This window comes from Mauremys mutica, chromosome 1 (genome assembly GCF_020497125.1).
Source record: "Mauremys mutica isolate MM-2020 ecotype Southern chromosome 1, ASM2049712v1, whole genome shotgun sequence".
NCBI lineage: Eukaryota > Metazoa > Chordata > Testudines > Geoemydidae > Mauremys > Mauremys mutica.
The window spans coordinates 16,038,187-16,061,007 of record NC_059072.1 but is presented as its reverse complement, the minus strand read 5'-3'; the positions used below and the strand labels follow the sequence as shown (position 1 = coordinate 16,061,007).

General features: G+C 42.7%; 1 protein-coding gene across 3 annotated transcripts in view; it reads right to left on the bottom strand.

Annotated features, from left to right (window-relative positions):
- Positions 1-22,821, bottom strand: part of CAMK1D (calcium/calmodulin dependent protein kinase ID) — a 362,522-nt gene that overhangs the window by 15,903 nt on the left and 323,798 nt on the right. For all 3 annotated transcript variants that reach the window (XM_045030977.1, XM_045030990.1, XR_006582309.1), the window contains 2 exons: positions 11,036-11,148; positions 9,172-9,250 (listed from right to left, as the gene is read on the bottom strand). In XM_045030977.1, coding sequence (XP_044886912.1) covers positions 9,172-9,250; positions 11,036-11,148 — 192 coding nt within the window. The remainder of the gene's footprint in view (positions 1-9,171; positions 9,251-11,035; positions 11,149-22,821) is intronic.

Genomic DNA, 22,821 nt, shown 5'->3' with positions numbered 1-22,821 from the left:
TGAGGCATTCAGCTACATAATGGGGACCATATATCTTTGTAAGTATGGGCAATTGTCTTGCAGGGCAACCCTCAACTAATCGTACAACAACAACAATAATAAAGAAAAGAAAAAGACTACTTTGTACTTATATAAGTCCTTCCATCTGGAGGATCTCAAAGCACTTTGTAAAGATTAATGAATTCTGCAGGTGGAAGCTACTTAGAAAAGCAACATGATTAAGGCCTCTGTCTAGAAAAAAGGACTGGAATAAAGTATGGTTTCATGAAGTGCTGAGTATCACACAGGATTGGACCAAGACTAACCTAAGCGGACTGAGCTTTTCATTGCTGGGTAGCTGGCTCAATCTGGCATACATCTACCGTACAATCTGAGCACTCTTTGTGAACAAGCTAGTATTTAGTCTGGTTGTGAATGGAGAGGTATCCGCATCACAAGCGCTGCTACTTGGCATCACTGTGGACAATCTCAGTGCAAAAGTTGAGGACCCAATGAGCCCCAGGAGCTGAACTGCCCTAGAAGGGTGAGGTATAAAGCACGTTGGCAGGGCAGTGTGTAGAAGCTTGTTTTGTGGATACATCCAAGACTTCAGAAGCCAGTATGGGAAGTCTGACAACTTTCTCAAGAACTCACGGCCTGATCCAAGGAGGTGTGCTTGCAGTGGGAGCTGAGGGTGCTCAAGAACTTCCAGGAAGGGACAGCAATGGCCAGGTTGTTATTGACATAAGAAGTAGCATCTTCCTCCATACGTAGCTTCCCGGAAGCTACTGGGACTGTTCATCTCGAGTAAACATAATAGAATCTAGCCCTAAAGTTGCAAAATAAATTAATGTATTTATCAAATTTTATTTTATCTAATCTGATTTATTTTATCCATCTATCTGGGTTCAGTTCTACCTTTACTATCTATCTAGACATAGTATTACTGAGGAACCTCCAAGACAGAGAAAAACAGTACACTCCCTTTTGGATGATTCTTCAGCAAAATACCGCAAGCATGTTTCTTTCAGTCTGTCCCTCCCTGCCCACAAGGGCAGTCAGGATCTTTCATCTAGTATTATCTTCAGAACCCTCATGCTTATCGAAGGCAGCCAATTCAAACTTTCTACGGGCCAAATACTGCTTGGAAATACTCGGGAGTATGATGACAGGAAACGTGGCGTTAGCTGTGATGGGTAATGCTGGAGGAACATAACAGTTCTGATTTTATATACACATATACAAACACACACACATGCATACAGTATCAGAGATAGTCCAAAATAAACAGCGTGCAGGGATGAGCTGGAGAGGAGTTTGATTTCATGTTGTACGCATCCCTGGTTCCCTTCGGGGAGCCATTTCACACTTCAAACAACACTTTCTGAGAACAGAGCTCTTTGTAAACTATCTTCCTCCTCTGGATGGGAGTTATCTGACTAGTGCGTTCAGCACACAAAATACATGTAGTGGGACTATTATAATTTGCAGAGGCCCAAGCAATAGCAGGACAACAAGCTTCTGCATGGGCAGGGGGAAATCAAGTATCTGAGTGCCTCACAGTCTTGACTGGATTTATCCTCACAACACCCTGGTAAGAGAGGGAAGTGCTGTTATCCCCATTTTACAGAGAGTGAGGAAGACAGCCTAAAGTCACCAAGGAAGTCTGTGGCAGAGCAGGGAATTAAATGCAGGTCTTCTGAGTCCCAGCCCAGCCCCATAACCATTGGACCATCCTTCCTCTCCTAGACAGTGGTGCTGGAACAATGATTATAATGGGGGTGCTGAGCACCACTGAACCAAACTGTAAACCTGTATATAATGGAAACCATTTCAAGCGAGGGGGAGTGGCAGCACTCCCAGCACCCTTAGTTCCAGCATCTATGCTCCTAGGGAGCATGTAAGAGATCTGGTTCGTTTCCCTCCAACCTGACTGATGGAGGCTGAGTTAGGGCCAGTTCACGAACTGCCGACCTCTCATGGATTTCAATCACAGCGCTGTGTATCCTGATGGAAAAATCAGACCTTTGGGTTTCTACCTCTTGCTTTTAATCGCTTCACTCTGAGCTATGTGGCTATGTGCCTTAGAGTAGGATCTGAATTCTGCTCTAGCAACATACTTAATACAGACAAGGTAGCTGAGATAATATCTCTCACTGGACCGTGAAAAAGACAAGCTTTCAATCTCCACAGAGTTTTTCAGCTCTGTGGAGCTTGAAAGTTTGTCTCTTTCATCAACAGAAGTTGGTCCAATCAAAGATATTACTCACCCATCTTATCTTTCTCATATCCTGAGACCGACACAGCTACAACAACACTGCAATAATATATTTAATAAACATAACTGCTATCATTAATACTAGAACAGAAAATATTAAAATGTATCAAGCTGCAGGAAATCACACCCCTTCTTTTGTTACTCTAGTTTTCCATGTGATTTTCTGAAAGGTCACAATGGAATGATGAAACCGTATATTCACTTTTGCAACAAATCATAAATGATAGCCCTGGCAAAAGAGAGTATAAATCACCTGTAGATTAAGCTGGAGAAGACTGTTTAAATGTGCAGCTTATTCAGTTTAGGATGTAACCATCTCTACCAACAGGGCTTATATATTGCACTTTTTCTTTTGCAATACTTCATTGTAATTATTAGCCTCCTTTTTCTGCCAACTCTGAGTTTAAGCATACTGTCTTCCTGCCAAGGCCATTTGATTATAAACAGAAACACAGCACATAAATGCAGGCAGCTGGGGAACAGATACAGTTCAGAAAAATGGATCATTGGGAAGAGGCGTTTTAATTTGTTAGGCCCTGATCCTGCAAACATTTAAGCACCTGAGTAGCTGTACACACCTGCATAGTTTCACCAAATTCAATGGGACTATTCACCTACATAAAGTTACTCACACATTTAACATTTGGCAGGATCAAGCCCTTAGTTTTCCCACTTTGCTTGTTTCCTTGGGAATTTTTTACTGAAAAGATGTGCTAGTTAAAGTCATAAGCACACTTTGAAGTGAGCCATCTCTGTGTAGGTGCAGTACTGGGATAACTAACATATGTAGTTGTTGTTGTAGTTGTGTTGGTCTCAAGATATTAGAGAGAAAAGGTGGGTGAGGTAATATCTTTTATTGGACCAACTTCTGTTGGTGAGAGAGACAAAAGCTTTTGAGCTACACAGGTTGTCTTCAGGTCCTGAAGAAAAGCTCTGTGTAGCTCAAGCGCTTGTCTCTCTCACCAACAGAAGTTATCTTTTACTGGACTATTACCTCAGCTACCTTGTCTCTGGAATAATTAAGCCTTTCTGACTCGCCAGGTAGTTTTCTCTTGCATAGTTAAATGTTTTTGTCCACAGTCAAACTCTGATATGTTTTGTGAAACAGTTTCTTTTATTTGATGAATTTTTACCTCATTGCTTGTGGCGGATCCCAAAGACCTGGCGTCACAGTAAAAACACATAAAACGGAGGGGGAAGCAAGAAAATGTCACTGCATGCATAAGCTAATGGGCTCTCTCAGGAAGGTCAATGCCACAATGTTCCGGGCCCTTCACCCAGGGCACATGTTATTAGTTAAACAGAAAATTTAGGCATAATACCAAAATAAAAGAGTTCCTCTACCAACACGGGCTACATTTCCCAGAGGCTTTTCCTCCACCTCTCTTAGCCCTGCCAGATCTTTGCTCTGACCCAGCAACTACGACAGGAACCTCTCTCTTTCCTGCAATTCTGCAGCTCAGCTGAGCTCTTGCTGGTCTTTATAAGGGGCTCTTCAGGCTATCACCTGATCCCTAACTCCACAGCCTCGCCTGGGATGCAGCTGATTATTGCACTTGGGGTGTGGACCTTTGCCCTTAAAGGGCCAAGTGACCTTGTGAGAATGTGGAGCTCTCTCATCTCTTCTACTATTTATTATTTGTATAGTGCCAACTCGATGTTTTATATCCAGCTGTGAAGACTATGGGTCAAATCCTGTCTCCTCTGAAGTCAGCAGCAACTCCCACGGACCTCAGTGGAGCCAGGATTTCACTTTGTGTCCTCCTATCTCAAAGAGCTTAAAAATACATTGCAATGCGACTCTTTTTCTCTTAGCTTCAAATACATTTTTATCTTCTACAGGCCCAGTCTTGCAAACACGCAAATAGTTTTTACTCTCATCAGAGCCCCATTAAGTTACAAGGGTGTGCTTGTAAGAATCAGAGTTCTGCAGCAGAGTATGACTTGCAAGACTGTGAAGTCTGCAGGAAAATAAGGCATGTTCTGGTGAGCTCTTCATCCAAAATCTCTGGAACTGTGCACATCGTTCATTTACGTCACAGCCCCTAGCATGATGTAGTCTGTTTGGAAGATGAGATTTGCAAATGAGTATGTGTGTGTGTTAAAACTAAGGGTATGCATGGAAGGGTGGCGCTGGCAGACCCCTAATATAGCCACAGTAGTGTCTGTCTCTGTAAGCTAAATACCTGTGCCATATTTCAAAGTGCTGCCACACTGTGTGGCACAGTGGGAGACAAGACCTCAAGAATAGACTCAACTTTCCATTTGCTGAGCCTTACTGGCTCTGGAAAGGCAATAGCTGAATCCACACAGGCCTTGTCACTACGACGAACCACCCAACAGCCAGATGACTGGTGAAATCAAGAGGCCCAAGCTCCCCTCCTTCAGACTGATAGTAAAGCAGCCTAGTGCAAATGGAGACAATGGTTAGAATGACAGAGGGACCAGTAAAAACCCTATCGTTTCCTGGCATAAGCAAACAGGTACACCCACAACTAGCCCGTCAGGTACAACAATGAAAAAGCCAGACAGGGCTGATGGCCCATCAGCAAAGACAATGGATTGTGACAGAGCTCTGTCTTCCTGTAGACACTCCAGACAGCCTTCGAGTAATGGCTGCTACGACCCTGCAGAGACCTGTGTCTGAGTCACCTGGTACTGAACCCCGCCCTCTTGGAATGCCAGTGTTTTTCCACTGGAAGACAAAGGGTTCCTGCCAGGGGCGGCTCTCGGCATTTTGCCGCCCCAAGCACGGCAGGCAGGCTGCCTTCGGCGGCTTGCCTGCGGAGGGGTTGCTGGTCCCGTGGCTTCGGCGGACCTCCCGCCTGCAGGAGGTCCGCCGAAGCCGCGGGACCAGTGGACCCTCTGCAGGCAAGCCGCCGAAGGCAGCCTGCCTGCCGCCCTCGCAGCGACTGGCAGAGCGCCCCCAGTGGCTTGCCGCCCCAAGTACGCGCTTGGCGTGCTGGGGCCTGGAGCCGCCCCTGGTTCCCGCCATACACAAAAGCTACATAAGGCAGGGGAGTGACATCATCAGGGTCTCCTCTGCCTCCCCACACAAAGAGATAGTAGGAAACATCTGAAAAGAAAAACTGAATTGAGGGGAGAAGAGTTGAGCCCAGGCTGGAAGGTTGTCTAGCCTGTGAGCAATATCTGCCTGAAACAACTTTTAGGGTGAGAAATTACTATTTGAAGCCAATTTCTTTAGTGAATCAAGCTTAGTTTTCATGCTTTGTTTTATTTGCTTAGTAATCTGCTTTGTTCTATTTGCTATCCCTTACAATCACTTAAAATCTGCCTTTTATAGTTAATAAATTTGTTTTGTTTATTATTAAACCCAGTTTGTGCAATTTCTAATGGGGGCGGGGGAAAGTGGTGTGAATACCTCTCTTCACATTGGGGAAGAGGGTGAATTTTTATGACCTTGAGCTGTGCAGATTCTTCTATATAGCGCAAGACAATATACCTTTGGGTCTGCACTCTAAGGGAGGAGGACACCTGAGTGCTGGGGCAAGTCCCCTAAGCTGAATCTTCCCAGAGCTGATCTCAGTGTCTGTGTCTTTCTGCAGCTGGGTGTGGCCCTGCCTGTATGTGTGCTAGAGGAGGCTTCAGAGCTTGGCTCAGCAAGACAGGTTAAAAGGGGGCCCATGCTGGCAGAACAGGTGGGCTTAGTGGTATCTCAGCACATCAGGTGGCACCTTGAAGGGGGGCAACGCGTCACACTTGGATTCAGCCATGCTTTACATAGCTGGGAAGGGCCTTATAAATAAACCACTGCCTTGAAAAGTCACACTTGCAGAACTGTGTCTCTGCAACAGAAATGACTGAAAAACTTTTTTTTAGTTGATTTTAGACAGAAGGTTGGATTCTGTGGAAAACAGCAAAACTTATAGAGCAGTCCATGATTTTCTACTGGCCTGGTTGCAAAATCAAACAAAAACAAAAACCAAAAAAACCCACAACACTTTATCTTCCTGCTCCATTGGTAGGGCTTAGCAGCTGTGTGTTGGTCTTGCCACGTTTCTTTATTTTAGTCCAGGAACCAACAGCAATGTTACCAGGCCAAGACTTGGATTTGTACATTTTGTGTATCTTGGATAACAACATTTTGGAAAATTTGTCCTTCAGAAATATAAAAGGTGACCCAATTCTCCACTGGGAGTTGCATTTCTGGTTCTTTATTCTGTATTTGGAATATCCACTTCTATCAATTGTTTAATTTCTTAAGGCTCAGAATTATATAATTTGAAAACACTTTTTTTCCTTCTCAAAAATTACAGTTTCCCAAATTTCCTTTTTGTTACCAAGACAATAGGTTACCAAGACGATAGGTACTGTTATTGATGGGACAGAGGAGAATTGCAATGATTTATGTTTTGACTTCTCCACATTTCTCGTTCATATTGATGCTGGCCATTGATCTTGCTAATATTTTACATATGCAATGTATTTATGGTAGTGGGTAGATGGGAGGATGAAGACAAATAATCTCAATTTCCCAGATTATTTGTGTGACATCCTCCATGTCTCATGTCTTATTTTTTATTATTCAAAAAGAGATATATTGCTCTTTTCTCCACTTGTTTTTGACCCTTTGATTGAAAAGACTGAGTCTCAATCTAGTTGTAATCACAGCTATTGTGAGAGCCTGCGGTCATTGCCTGATGTGGTACTCTAGTTAGGATAACTCTGTGCCATTATACCAAGGTTTCCAGGACTATCACTTGCTTTCTATACATTCACAATTCATTGACCTGCATCACAAGTCACTAGTCACTAGATGAGCAAACCATGACCCTAATTTTTGGACATTGCAATCAGCGAGGAAACCAGCATAGCAAGAAGCATGTTTTTGAATTGCACCGATTTATGAACATCAGGTTCCATCCCATACCATTACACAATCTACTGCTAGGTAGTGGGGGATAATTTTCCTATAAGTGAATGAAAGCAGCATCAGTCACAAGTTTATAAACACAGGGTATTGCAAGGCTCATTGTGTCCAGACAATCAGCAAGTGGTCATAGTCCGCTACAGCTCCAGTGTTCTGCTGTAAAAAACTGGGAGACAATCTACCTTTTCTTCTGTCCCAGAATTTAAAGTAACAACAAAATGCAAACACACCAATGAACTTCAGTGAAGGGTACCAAACACCCTGAATCCTAATCTAGGAATCTGTTCCATGCTACCACTTTTAAGCCTTATTGCAACTTAACATGCTTTTTAAATGGATAACGTGGTGTGCACCCAAGCTACATAATTTGCAAACTGTGCTACAAGGATATTACACATCAAATCCAATTTTAGAGTCAGGTACCTAGACAAGTATGCTACAGACCCATGATCAAGTCTGCAGAGAGAGCAGTTCTGAACAACAAAGTTCACTGCTCCTCAAGAGATCAGAGCATATTTTTTGAATTTCCATGTTCCAGATACACGAAGCAAGTGACTGTTATGTTAACATCTCTGCATGTTCATTTTATGCCAGTGCTGTAACTTGGCTGCATTCTGCATTCCAGTACACTGCTGCAGTGGAGTTGTCCAATGTAACTGAGTGCAGAACTTGGCCCATTGTGCTCCAGTTCTCCCACAGGACAAGTACTGCAGTAAATCAAGCTACTGAACTTATTATTGTTCAAGCTCAGCAACTTTATAAACGGCTAAGGGTACATGCAGGATGAACTTCAGGTGCTGAGGAAACACATTGGTCAGTGTACCATCCAACCTTATGAATGCAGTGATATTTTCAGTAGCTGTGATGTTCCTGAGTGGAAAAGGATTTCTACTGTCATTGATTCCAGTATCCTTTCCATTGCAATTAATGTCATTATTGTACAATCCCCAAAAGCAGCTTCTCTCAGCACAAACTTGCCTGCCCTAAAGGAGTTGTATTGAAAACCCTGATCCCCTGAGTGCTTACAATGACGGCCTAGTGCGGTGGTTTTCAGGCTGCGTACCTCTTTCAAAATAATGTAGTCTACCACATACCCCTATCTGAGATAGGGTCATAATATACCTATGATTAGATTGCCAAGTCTGATGAAATAAAGTGCGTTGTCTGCCACTACAGGATTTTTCTTGTGTACGCCCTGATGAGAGCTCACATAACCCTCTTGAAAACTACTGTCCTAATGTAGCCTGATACTCAGGAGATGTGGGTTCAAGTCCTGATTCTGCTACAGACTTTTTGCATGATCTTGGGCATGTATGTCTGCACTGCCAAAAATAGTGTGATCTTATCTTCGGTTAAAATAGTGGTGAAGACAGAGTCACTTGAGGGGGAGTCTTGGGTTGAGCTTCAGCTGCTAGTCAAATTGTGTCTGTACTGCTATTTTAACCCAAATTTGCGAACATGGATTAGCTAACTCCAGTTAAGAACATACCTTTTTTTTTAAGCAGTGTAGACATATCACGAGTCTACGCTGTACCTATGAATTGTGGATGATATCTCCCTGTCTCACCAGGGTGTTGTGAGGTAAAGTCTTTCAGTCGTTGTTAGGTGCTCAGACTCTACTTGGATGAGGGCCATTTAAGTAAGCAGATGACTAACTTTAATCACATCCCATTGACTTCAATCTGAGTTTTAGCAAAATGGCCAAATTCTGCATTGATTCATGCTGATGCAACCCCACTGCAGCAGTATAAGTAACTGAGAGCAGCAATTAACTAATTATTCAAGGATTTCAGTGGGACTGCAGGCACGCTTAAAGTTTTTGCAGGTTCAGGGCCTAATTTCAGATACAATGGAACAAGCAGGGAGAACTAGGGGCCAAAGACAGGGGTTGCAGCAATAAGTTACTCAGCAAAGGCTAGTATACGGCACAGTGGAGCAAACATTCCCTCTTGTACACACAAATTAAAGAAAAGTCTCATTTCTTGAGGTCATTGCAACAGAAGTCATGTGTTTGGTTGCTTACCATGGGTGCCGGGCTGCTTGCTCACAGGTATATCTTTTGTTAGGGTCTTTCTCCATCAAGTTCTGAATAAAATCTTTAGCTGTAAAAAAACAAAATAAAATAAGCAAAAGCAATTGGGCTGACGCCTGGAGAAGCAAGGACACACAGTGGTATTTAAAGGTTCGTCTTAATGACACTGATGTACGACACAATGACTTTCTTCCCCTTCCCCCACCCACTCATACAGGACCCTCATCAAAATGAAATCTGCCTTTCATAAGAGTAGCCCAATAGGCAAGATCAATAATAATAATAAAGACCCAGGAGTCAATTATCAAGTTTGAGCCCACATATTGAGCATTCCAACTCTGTATTAGGGAGGTCAGACAGATATTTAAAAGTCTCCACATTCCTATTTTAACCATTTAATCATTATTTAATAGGCCTCCCCAGAAGTAAGCTAGCGGCTTCACAGAAGACACAGTCACTGGCCCCAAAGGATTTGTGTGTTATATTTTAAATGTGACACCATGAGGGAGGGTGACAAAAAGTAGGGAGGGGTTGGGGAGAAGAAGAAGAAGGAGGGTTACAGAGCCTGTGGTTACTCATTTCAGTCAAGTCACATCTGGGTGGTTCTGTTAATGTTTTGGCTGCTGTTTTTTAAATATCAAATATAAGAAAGATAGGTGGTGAATGTGATCAGCTCTCTTGGGCTTGAAGCAGTGTGTGTTCAGGAGACTTTTAAATGGAGAGAAGACCATTGAAGGGAGGACATCAAAGGTGTCTGGGGCAGCCTGAAAAATGTGACCTAACTGCTTGTCTGAGAAGCCAAACTTGGAATGAAGTGGTTTGATTTAGGCTCCTGGTGTTAATCTGATCTATTTGGGGGAGATTCCCAAAAGCACTCTGGGGATTTCTCAGGAAAAGTCCCACTGACTTTCAGCTTTGTGCTCCTAAATTCCCTAAATCTTCCCCTGGATGGATTTCTACCATCACTGTGGTATCTGGGCACCAGATGTACACAGTATGAAATTTTGTAGCACTAGGAAGTTGTTAGCTGCCCCAAGCACAACCCGGCCTGGGACTCCAGTACATAATTGGGTGGCTATTCCATCCTGCCACCTGTGCTGTGCCAGATACACAGATATTTTTAACATGCTAATTTGATCAGAAATAGCACATGTACATCTGTCCGAGCTGGAAATTATACCTCAAACTCCAGTGTACACATACCTCAATAACATGCCTGGGTTAAACAGCAAGTCTGGCAGATTCATGAATGGAATCCAGAACTTCTGATTCCCAGCCTAGTGCTATAACTACTAGACCACATGCCCTCCCTTCCCAGGGGATTGATGGGATTTTTCTTTCCTTGTTGTTTTAGCCATTTTCATTTGGAAGCCATTGATTTCCTGGGTTTGCTTCTTTCCTGTTTACACTGCACAGATTCATCAATCAGGCCAGCAATACACATTCAGGGAAAAAAGCTGAATTATTTTGTTTTCTATTATTGGAGACAGATGAAAATGTGCATTTTATTCAGATGCGCTGGAAAAATGAAAGTATGTTGTTTTCTTGGGGCTGAATACCAATTCTCATTTCATGGTCTTCTCTACAAGTCAAGTTTGGGCGCTTTATGCCTGACACTGGGAGGAGACAGGACTTAATTTGAGGCTCTCAGGAAATAATTTCCCATGATGCTTAAAAAATATTTGGGTTAAAATCCTGCCCTCAGTTGAACATATAGCTCCCTCTGACCTCAAGTTAACAGGAGTTAGGCATACTATGGAGATCCAAATTTCACCCTTGGAAAGTATGCATGGTAGACGTCAGTAATATGAAGGAATGTGCAAGACATGGCTATTGCATTAAATGAGCTCCTTACCAGAGTCTGAGATGTCATCCCAATATGGAGAGTCAAATTCATATTCCGCCTTAAGAATCTGCTCAAAGAGCTTGGAGTCATTTTCATCATAAAATGGAGGATATCCACACAGCCTAATAAACAAAACAGATAAGGGGATGTGAAGCACTTTAATCACTTTTTGGGAGAAGGTAACAAATGAGGAGGAGGAATTCATAATCGTGAATCATGATTGAAATACATGGCACCATTCAAGCTTCCCAAAAGAGTCACGTGCTTCTCTAAGAGATGCTTTCTTTGGTCAGGAGCAAGTGCCTTGTTGCAGCTACAGACAGAGTCCTGATTGCCGAAGGCCCAATCCTGACCCTTGTGCGAAGCACAGATGAAGATGGGCTTTATGCAAGAATTCTCCATGGAAACAGTAGCTACTACAGCCTCAGAGTTGCAGAGGCATCTGTGCCCCTCACCTCACCCCCTTTTCAGGGGGCATTTGGCCAATGGACCCATAGGATCAGACACAATAGCCATGAGCCCTTCAGCCATTTCTGCCCCTATGAGGGAGTAGAGGAAGTTTTCATGGAGTGCTGCTCTGCGTTGTAGAGAGAGATCAGAACCCCCGGCACAGCCTCTATCACTGCTGGGACCTTTCTCCATGGCCTTTCTTAGCCCTTCTGAAGTCTCTGGTCCCCAAAACAGTCCACACACAATTTAAATCGACTTCCTTCCAGTGGTTTAGGGCCCATGCAGCTCCAATGTGATGAGAGTGCAGAGGCAGGCATCCCCTACCCTTGGAACTCTGGAGCGCACAAAGGAACATGGCTCCTGCAACAAGCTCTGCTGGCTGGGGCAAGGTAGGGGCAGCATCAGGACTAGTCCTGAGCACTCTCTGGTACATCTGCATTACAGGCAGCTGTAGTGCAGGTGCACCCTCCCTTTTGTGCCACAGGCACTAGCTATGAGGGGAAGGTTCCTTGCCCATCCATCCCATCTTACTCTTAATGTCCCACAGAAAATAAAACTCCTGAATCACTGCTAAAGAAAAGCTGTACTTATCAATCATTATTGTTTGGATTTGGGTAGTACCCACAATGCATTAGGCACTGTTTACCCACACAGTCCCTGCCCCAAAGAGCTTACAATTTAAGGGGAAAAGCAACATATTGATAAAGGGCAAGGGAGGGTGAATACACTCAAAAATAGATAATTTTATACACACACACACATATATATATATTTAATTATATATATATATATATAAATAAATAAATACATACATTAAATAAATACATTCTAGCTCTACCCAACTGCATCTCAACCTACCCATTATTAGTTGGCTAACTTCTTGTAGGTGTCATATCATCTCTCCCCCTATGTACCTAGCACATTTATCTAGCTCCAGCCCTCATGGTATCTAGATGCTAACAAGGGTATATTTGACAAAGGACTACAAATAATTTAATGCTTGATCTTTTGCATCCATATAACAAAAAAAATCCAATCCCAGAATCTTTGTTTTATCTTTACTTAGGCAAATCTCTTGGCCCTATGTATTTATAGCTAGGCATTTTGGAAGCTTTGCTCTAAGATAACTAGAATGTTAGCATACATAAAACATTGTCTGTATAGTTAGACCAGATGAGCAGTGGCATTTTAATTAAAGCATTCAAAGATTTTCCCCAGCTGTCTTGTTTTACATACAGGTCTGAACACCACAACTGTAAAATGACAAATGTACTTTAGAGACTGATCCAGCATTTAAGCGAATTGTGCTTTTGCTCACAGTAACAGAGGACCTTTCTATCTGCTCTGTTCCAAGTACTGTGTCTGCACTGAGTTGCACCAATCTTCATCACTTATCTTTAGATTAGGTTAGTTCTCATGCTGTCACTTGAGCAGCGTAGGGGCCATGTGCTTCCATAATGTTCTGTCCTGTGTCAAATCTGGCATGTTACACCTATGAGGGACAGGTGTTTATTGATGCTGTCCGGCCACTATGTTTGAGGAGGTCTTTTCCATTCTGCATTCACTGGGTCAAAGTCGAAGATGATTATAGCAGAGAAGTTGGTAGGCATTTGGAACAAAAGACCATACCACCTTAGAGAGCACTGGGTAACTGTTTGAGAGCACAGGACCTGTTTAGTTAGAAAACAGGTATCTTCATTTGGCTTGAATTTCTACCATTCAATGTTTTCGATCATTCAAAGATGCTCAGTCTGAATGGTACTGAATGAATCTTTTTAATCTTGACAGTGGGGGCCATGTTTCAGTCCCATCTATCAGGATACTGACCACCAAAGCATTATATATACAGTAACTCCTCACTTTAAGTCGTCCCAGTTAACGCTGTTCCATGTTTAGTTGGCAGCCGGTTTCAAGTGGAGTGCCCTGTTACCCTGGACGGTGAACACTTTTTACAGTTGTGTGTTTCTCAAGAGCTTGTCATTATGAACACCTGGTTTCACAGGAAGCAAATTCACCAATTTACTTGGCAGAGTAACGACGGCCCAACAAAGAAGATGTTTGATTACATGATAATCTCTTATAATTGAAAACTATCCATCTGCCAGTGAAAAACATAAAGTAGTCTCTGCAAATTTGTCTTAGACTAAAAAGCACTGGCAAAGCAATGATTGGGTTACCAAAATTTGATTTATCTAACCTAAAAATCGATAGCGTTTGAAATCGCTATGCAGTTGAAATATTGAACAGGTCTGAGACCCTGCCAGAGTGTACTGATACTGAACCTGCCTGAAAGGACTTCAGATCCCACACAATCAATGCCACTATGACCAACACTGGACCCCAAACAAAATGCCCAATAAGCCCTGAATCTCTGTTAATCCTTAACCATCACTGAAAAGCACTGATTGCATGGCTCATTTGAGAAGTAATGTGTGGTCACATATTGTAAGCTACAGGGTGCTTGTAATAAAGCAATCGATACTGACTGCAAACCTTTTATGGAAATCAAAGCCATCTCACATGAGGAAGCTTCTGTGATGCTCTTCACAGGGAGCCCAGAACGGTAAACCACTGTATTACCACGCTGCCCCTCAAGAGAGGGCTTTGCTGGAGCTTACATGGTGTGACAGCTCCTTGCCAACTGGTTTGTCTGCCTCACCAGCAAACTCCTTGAGACTCTGCCAGTCTAAACCTTGCCTTGCAAGTATCATTTCATGAACCCCAGTTCCCAAGAGGTGTCTCTCTGCAGTGACCAGTCCCTCTCACTGGTCACTCACAGAAATTAAGTATGCTGCCTCCAAAGAGGCCATGCACAACCCAGCCTGTTAGATTAGCTGAGGACCCACACTTTAATATAACAGCACTGAGGTGGTTTATAGTAATACTAAAAAATGCAGATTTAAGTGATACTAAGCAAGAGAAAAAGAGAGAGATCTGCTTACAAACAAAACAAAAATAACATGCTGTCTAGTAACTGAAACATAACTCAAACAAGCTACAATCTTGGCCTGAGCAGCTTTCTCACTTACATCAAGCTACCAGCATCTTCAGCCTTCAAGCCAGAAAGATCCACTGTTCACAGAACCAGAGGGTGTTGCTCCTTTTGTCCCCAAATGACAGGTACCAACACAGCTTTTTTGCTTTTCCTTACATTTCCCCAAACTCATTATTTTGCTCCCAGGGTCAGGATGACTCCCTGCTATTCTTCTCTTCCTATGGTCTTCCCAGCCTCTTGTTGACTCTTATGTAAATGGGGCGTCCATTGTTTTGGTTCTACAATGCTTTATTTCATTGGTGACAGGGAGATAGCTGCCTTCCCTCCTGTCTGGAAGAAAACCTGTTTCTCCCTTTGTCTGGTCACAGACTTTAAAGCATAATATCAATGAGTATCCATAATTCCTTGTATAGTGTTAATACATGCATTTCACAATTATATTAATCACTAGTGTGTCACTGGCTTTCATAAAAGACCTTACTCGATACACTTTTATAGTACCATGATATTGTATACAATCAGTTGATTCAATTGCTTATTCTTTGTGGTTCAGACCCCCTGAGGGTGTCTGGAACCTGATTGTCACATCTTCTGCCAGTAACGATGTTGCCTCCTAATATAAACACTTGCGCGACCTCACTGAGGAGAAATGTAATTCACTCAGAGTGGTCTACTCCAGTTTTGGCCAGCTAATCAATACAGAAGCAGAGTGCGGGGCATCCTGGAGTGAACTTGAAATGTACCTCCAATTTCTTTGCACCCTGACATTAAGGCTGCTGATGAATTGACCCATTACACACAAAACGATCCTGGTGAATTCACTATCGACAAACTCCACAGCGTTGTAAAGAAGAGTAAGGGAAATAAGGAGGCAAGAGTTTGTGGAATTCCTGCAGATCGGTTAAAAAGTGATAGATCAGCTGTTGCTAGTGGCTGCACACACTGTTCAATCATCTGGAGAACAGTCAGTCCATCCTTCTGGCAAAAAGGCATTATTTTCCCGCTTTGGAAACAAAGGCAGCAAATGAGACTACTGCAACTATCACAGCATTACTCTTCTACCCTTCCCAGAGAAAGAATTTGCTTCTGACTTGCTGGCCCAAGCTGCCAATATCTTAGGGAGAAAGAGAAGACCACAACAAGGTGGCTTTACTCCTGCCCATCCCATGACAGAGCAAATCTTGACAGGGCGGCAGCTCATAAAAAAGTGATGAGAATTCAAGCATCTCGATTACACTTCTCTTTAGGCCCCGATGTGAATTCTACTTTCACACACCTGTCTGATACAGAACTCGTATAATACTTTCATAAGGTTTTCTTAACCCCCAGGATGATTAACCTGAATAAAGTACTTAATTCAAGAGAGCCAGCCATTGTAAACAGAATAAGGATCTAGCTGAAACATTACTCTGTAGCACCAACAGGAGTGAGAGAAAAAAATCTGTAAAATATAAAATAGTAGCGTTATTTATAACAGAGAGCCAGCTTCCTGCCCTTAAGGTTATTTGAACCCACTTAACACACACAGTAAAATTATCAATATTTTGTTAACTCTGAAGATTCAGTCTGCTTTACAGATATATTTTATATAGTGGGCCAGATCCTGATCTAAGGTACAACAGAATAAATCTGGAGTAACTCCACAGGAATTTGTAGTGTTACTCTGGATTTACTATGGTATCACTTATCAGAGGGGTAGCCGTGTTAGTCTGGTTCTGTAGAAGCAGCAAAGAATCCTGTGGCACCTTATAGACTAACAGTTCTGTTAGTCTATAAGGTGCCACAGGATTCTTTGCTGCTTCTATGGTATCACTGAGGTTGAAATCTGGCCTTTTATCTTTCAAAGCCGATGTACTCTGGTGTTGAGAGGTGTCCCATTTGGGCAAGTGCTCTCATCAAAGGCCTATAAAATGTTTTCACACCAGCCAAGCTCTTACATTTAAATCAAGATTGGAAATGTTTCTAGAAGACATGTTCTAACTCAGCCACAAGTTATTGGGCTCGATGCAGGAATCACTGAGTGAAATTCTATGACTTGTGTTATGCGGGAAGTCAGACTACATGATCACAACAGTCTATCTATGCATCTAAACAAGACATAACATGCCACATGCCTGATCAATGAAAACATAAAATAAAACTAATTCAGACAACTGGGATAAAGCGCCATAGTTACTTAACTCTATGACTGCTTAAGAATGTTAACGTAACCTATATTATTATGGCAAATATCAACGTTCAGAGCCCACAGTCACAGGGACTGATCATGCCCCCACGATATGCACACAGAGAGGAAGCTATTCATCCTGAATAATACCATTATGGTTATCTTACCTGTGCAGATACCTTCAGGTGTAGAGATCTTCATACAAAGGAACCTACCCAGTTTCGCTCTTCAGCAAAGGGCAGTAGTGAAAGCTTTCCACATAGAATGGAAAGTGACTAGAATTCTAGCCTCTCTTTCTGTGTGATCTCTACTCTGTAGCCTTTCCATGCCAGAGTGGGAGAGTGCTGCTCACTTTGCAGGCTACAGAGGCAAGGTGGGTGAGGCAATAGCTTTTATTGGACCAACTTGTTGTCTCTCTCACCTACAGAAGTTGATCCAATAAAATATATTACCTCACCCACCTTGGCGCACTAAGGGTGACATTTCCAAAAGGGCTGAAGAGACTTGGGAACTGAGGAGCCTCAGGCCCGCATCCTGAAAGGTGTTTCCCCCACGGTATGGAATATTGGGACTGAAGAGTGAAGATCTGTAAGGGCAGGGAGGGAAATATAAACTTATGAATGGCTCATTTGCTACCTGTGGGTTATACCGAATTGTATTGCTGTGCTGCAGGGAGAAGAGCTGCTTATTTAAATAAAATGTACATAATTGTTACATACAATTACTGATATAAATTTCACTATTTTTATTTATTCATATATTTAACTTTTTGTTTTAACCAGTCTACAGGGTGGTGGAAATCTCTCTCTCTTTCCCTAGGTGGGTTCTTATCCCGTGATCTAGATAAGAGAAGCTCCATAGCTCTTGGCCCCTCTCCTTCATTTCCCAGTATCCTCCTTAAAAAACAAACAAAAAAACGTCCTGAGGAAATTACAAACCCTGGCTCTTGTGGTCTGCACGCTCCTTCCTGTTCCAGCGAACAGGCATGTGCATGTCCTCTCAGGCGGCTCTAGCGAGAGTAATAACTCATGTAAAGTGTACAGTATACTGATTACTTTGGCCAGGGTACAAGAGCTAAGTTAGGTTTACAGAGGTTTATGGCTGAAAAATGTTCCGCCTTCAGGTAATTGCAGGGACAGAGGGTGGCAGTTAAATACTGCCTTGTGCTAGGGAGCCGTACAGAAGCATATGCCCAAGAAAGAGCTCCAGGAGAGATTCTCCCTCAGCAGGAGCAGTCCCTTCCAGAGCTCCTCCAGGAGGGCCTGCACTGCACCATCCCCGAGAGGAATGTGCTCCACTCTCTGCATATGGTCAGCTCTGCTGACAAGTCCAGAACTAAGGGAGTCATTTCCCCACTCCATTCAGATATTTGCATGTTCCTCTCATGACAGTGCAAGAAGAAGCTCTTGCTCCAGCTGATTAGCTATTATTAACTATCCGTGACATTAACACTTTTCCAAGGTCTCCTACAATGGGCAATGCAACAGAACCTGCTAATAGGTGAACTGGCATAGAGTGAAACTCTGTTAATGCTGAACATAGGGAAGAACCTGTATGTGGCTGGCAGTGTTCAACTGAAACACCCCACCCTGTTAGGAGTAAGTGGGTTCTGTCAACTCATTGAGCCAGGTGGTTCAGTACCTCTATCTTGATATATCGGAGATAACAGCAATTTTCTAGGGAAAGATGATACAGGGTGTGGGCAGGACAGCCCTGAGAGAGGAACCCCAGGAGTAGCCAAGTATGGAGAGAAGGTATGAGTAGAATTTTATGTCATCTTATTGTTAATCTGTTTAATAGAGCCAGAGCCCAGGAAGGGAGATGAGTTTGGATTTTACACAGAGCATGGACTGGCTTTGCAACGCAAAATGGGAAAGGACCCTGCTCAGAGTCCCAAAGTCATCCCACATGCAATTTGTGATGACAGTGAGTTGTAGTGGGATTCCACTTTCTGGGCCAAATTCCAAGGTTCTTACCTAGTTTTTACTTGATCCTTACTTAGCCAAAATCCTTGTGACTTAGATTTGGCCCATTATAAAGATTCTGTGTGAAAAAAATGACCTCACTTTCAGAAGGTTTCGCTATATTTCTTTAGTTATGTGAATAGTCAAAATAAAATACACAATCTCTCTCCAGTGGGAAAATCCTAGTTCGCCCTGGGGGAGTTTCAATCAATTGTTAGCTGTCATCATTTTCTTGAAGTTTCACCAAAGACATAAGCACTTTAAGGACTATTTAAGGGTCTTGCCACGTCAGAAATAGCAACTGGTTGTTTCTTATGTTTTCTCTGTGCCTACCATTCCCACCCTTCCCCAAATGTACTCCCACCCTGTAACCAAATAATAAAATGGGATGCTAATAAGAAAAACACAGCTGGACTTGCAAAAGAGAACCATGTTTTCTGATGTTCTAGGGAAAGTGCTGTAGGGGCCTGCTTAATGTACCTATTTCCTTACCAAAGCAAAGCAAAACCAAACAAGCTACACACGTTCCCACTGCGTAATGGTTGTGATTCCACTTACAGGAGCGGCTCTATACATCAAATGCATATTGCCAGCATATAGCTTGCAATCAATGCAGGACGTACCAGGGTAAATCATGCACACTCTTTATTGATATAATAGCACATGTTGAAATCTGTGTGTGAGGGGTGCACAAACCCCACACTAGAGAATAAGGGGTTAAGCAGCAGCAATGGGCCCAGGCAGCCCTGCCCAACCATACCTGCAAAGTCTGTACAAGCTGGAGACGGGGCTTATAAGGGGAAGCAGAGCAGCTTAGAGGAGAGTAGGCAGTGGAAGGGAGCAGAACTCTGCTCTGAGTTCTGGGGAAGTACTTCCCAGGAGCTCTTGTGGCCTGAGACTTGGGAAAACAGACTTGATCGGACCTACAAAGGAGAGACTTGGGAAGGTCCGAGACTTTATTTGTGATTCTGTAATTTACTCCAGGAGCAGAAGGGCAATCTGGGTAGGAAGTGGTCCGGGGGCAGCTGCATAGCACCCTAACGTGCAGGACATAGCTGCCCACCATTGGGCCCTGGGTTGGAGCCCAGGGGAGAGGGTGGACCCAGCCTCCTCTAGCCACTCCCAAAAGACCGGGCATCAACAGAAGCCTTCACCTCAGTAGAGTCCAGCTGGGGAAGATCCTAACTGTTCAAGGGCCCAGACCCACCAAGTGCCCATAATAAGGTGAAAGCCCAGAAGCCCTTGGAGAAGCTGAAGGACAGGACGATAACTGAAAAGGGGTAATCACCTGCTGCACTCACGCCTGTCCCCAGGGCAGCATAGAGGTGAGGGTTCCCCTTTTACACTCTGTCATGGGTAGAGGTAAGGCCTGGGGCAGACAGGTCTGACTTTGAAGCAATGCCCTGTATGGGAAGTTGTCCACGTGTTACTTATTGTTGGAATATATGTATTTTTCTCATTTTGAGCAGACACACTCGTTCTGGCTGACACTGTCACCTCTGATTGAACTGTGCGGCTCTCCAGGGCACAACAATAAAGAGAACACTGAGTACATTTACAAGGATAATGAAGCTACTGAAGGACTGATTTGGGATTGTATTTTCCCAGGGTTTAAATCTGGCATCCTGGGTCCCAACATGGGTAACCACATTTTGCTTTCATTAATTCCCCCTGCAGTGTCGAATGGATGTCGTTGCTCATTTCCTCTCCTAAGGTATTGGGTAGTGACGTTTGGTATTGCTAAACCTGCCACAATTCTCCCTGTGGGGGGCTCTGTCTCAGTGGTAGTGGGAATTATTTCCTGTATATCAGGCTGTTACATTTTGTACTGTACTTTGGGAAAATTTCAAGAAAAAGTGTTATATAATGTAAGTTGTTAGTATCATTTCATGCACATCTACATCGAAGTAAAAAACAACCCAACAACAGGGATGGCGCAGTCTTTGGGAAGGGGACTGCCTTCTACAGATCATTGTTGTTTAACAAATAATAATAATAAAACAGTAACGATGCTACTCTATCAATGATTTGTTAAATATAAATAATCAGACGCTCAAGCAGAATGTGCTGCAGCCCATGACTCTTTTCAACTTTATGATGCAATTTTCCATTTTTTGCTTCTATTAACTTAATCTTCGCCATGTAAAGGAATCTGAGGGGCCAGAATTTTAGCCACCTGGCATTCATGAGCTTGTCCGTGTGGGTCAAACCCATGGGATAGGAATTTGATAAAGTCTCTCACTCTTTTTTCTATTAAACTGAACATATACCAAAACTGCCTTGACACCAGTGGGAAAAGGAGCCCTACAATGAAGCTATTTCAAACTGGAAAATGTTACAACTGGAATAACAGGAAGTTTCAAGCTGCTAAAATTAGTTCTTGTGAGTAATGACTTTTTATATAAAATTAGTTTTTGATAAAATAAAACTCCATTGCTGCAGATGCTGAAATCTGGATGTGATTTTAAAAAAAAGCATTAGTGGCTGGCACTGAAAGAAGGGAAGTATTTCCTAAGACATCATCACGTATCAGGGTTACGTTTTCCTGTGTGCTTATGATCTATTATATAGCCAACTATTAATCAAAAACAGCAATGCATAAGAAATAGCTTGTTTTCTCAATGTCATAAGCTCAAGACTATCCTGGGAGAGTGTGTATTTCTGTTTGGATGTAATTAAAGCACTAAAAGTAACAATATTTTAAAACATTTTTCATTTATGCCCTGCTTCTGAATTGGGTTCCCCTAAACTGCCATCTTTTTAAATTCAACAATAGTGACATGCTAAGAGGAAGTAAGCGCTGGTAAATGTTTTCTGTTCTGCACAGAAATTACTTTCAATCTGACCCCCCTCAACACACACAATGATTGGCACTAACAGCCTGGTTTGTTAAGCAGGTATTGGCTTCACCTTCACCCACTGGAACTTTTTAGCCAGTCTAGATACAGTAGCATTCTCTGCCTAGTTGAGAGAGTTATTTTGGAAGTGTTAGCGAATAATACAAGTATAAAGTCAAATGGAGTCACTCATCTCAGGCCAATTATCATCTTACCTGAAGATCCAAAACTGGTCTCTCTCTCTTCATCCAGTCTAGGCACTAATACTGTTCCCATCAATGTGGTATCAAAAAGCCTGCAGGGCTATTTACTATGAAGACTGGGAGGGAATCCCATTCTCTTTTTCACCGAACATGTACCATTGGCTAAGTCCATCACAGGGGCTTCCAGTTTCTTTCAAAGCATCAGGTATTGGGTATTACTGGAGATGGGATGTCGGAGTAATGGAGTGGCAAATCATTGTTATTATTATACTTTTTAATGTATATAGTAAAATTAGATTCCTATTAGATATAAGAACATAAGAACGGCCGTACCAGGTCAGACCAAAGGTCCCAGTATCTGTCTGCCGACAGTGGCCAATGCTAGGTGCCCCAGAGGGAGTGAACCTAACAGGCAATGATCAAGTGATCTCTCTCCTGCCATCTATCTCCATCCTCTGATCAACAGAGGCTAGGGACACCATTCTTACCCATCCTAGCTAATAGCCATTTATGGACTTAGCCACCATGAATTTATCCAGTTCCCTTTTAAACGCTGTTATAGTCCTAGCCTTCACAACCTCCTCAGGTAAGGAGTTCCACAAGTTGACTGTGCGCTGCGTGAAGAAGAACTTCCTTTTATTTGTTTTAAACCTGCTGCCTATTCATTTCATTTGGTGACCCCTAGTTCTTGTATTATGGGAATAAGTAAATAACTTTTCCTTATCCACTTTCTCAACATCACTCATGATTTTATATACCTCTATCATATCCCCCCTTAGTCTTCTCTTTTCCAAGCCTTAAAATCTAATCTATCTAATCCAGAAGCCTTAAAATTCCACCTCTTCTTATAGGACCTCATTGTTATTCAGTGGATTTCACCCTGCTGGGCAAGAAATTCCTGATAGGGTAGGTGGAATTTTAAGACTTCAGAAAAGTATGTGTATCTTTTTTGAAAAACACAAGCACAAATTGATTTTGAAAACAAATAGGAGATACTGTTGCATTGATGCCAGCAAAAAACATTGTTTCACTGGTGTGAAAAAAAAAAGTGTAAATTGGTAACATTGCTTGAGCCAGGTCTCAAGGGCAGGACTGAAACCTTCCCTCTGATAGTTACACACAGATCACTGGGAGGATGTATTTCTTAACCAAGTGCTGGGGGGGTACATTGTTGATCAT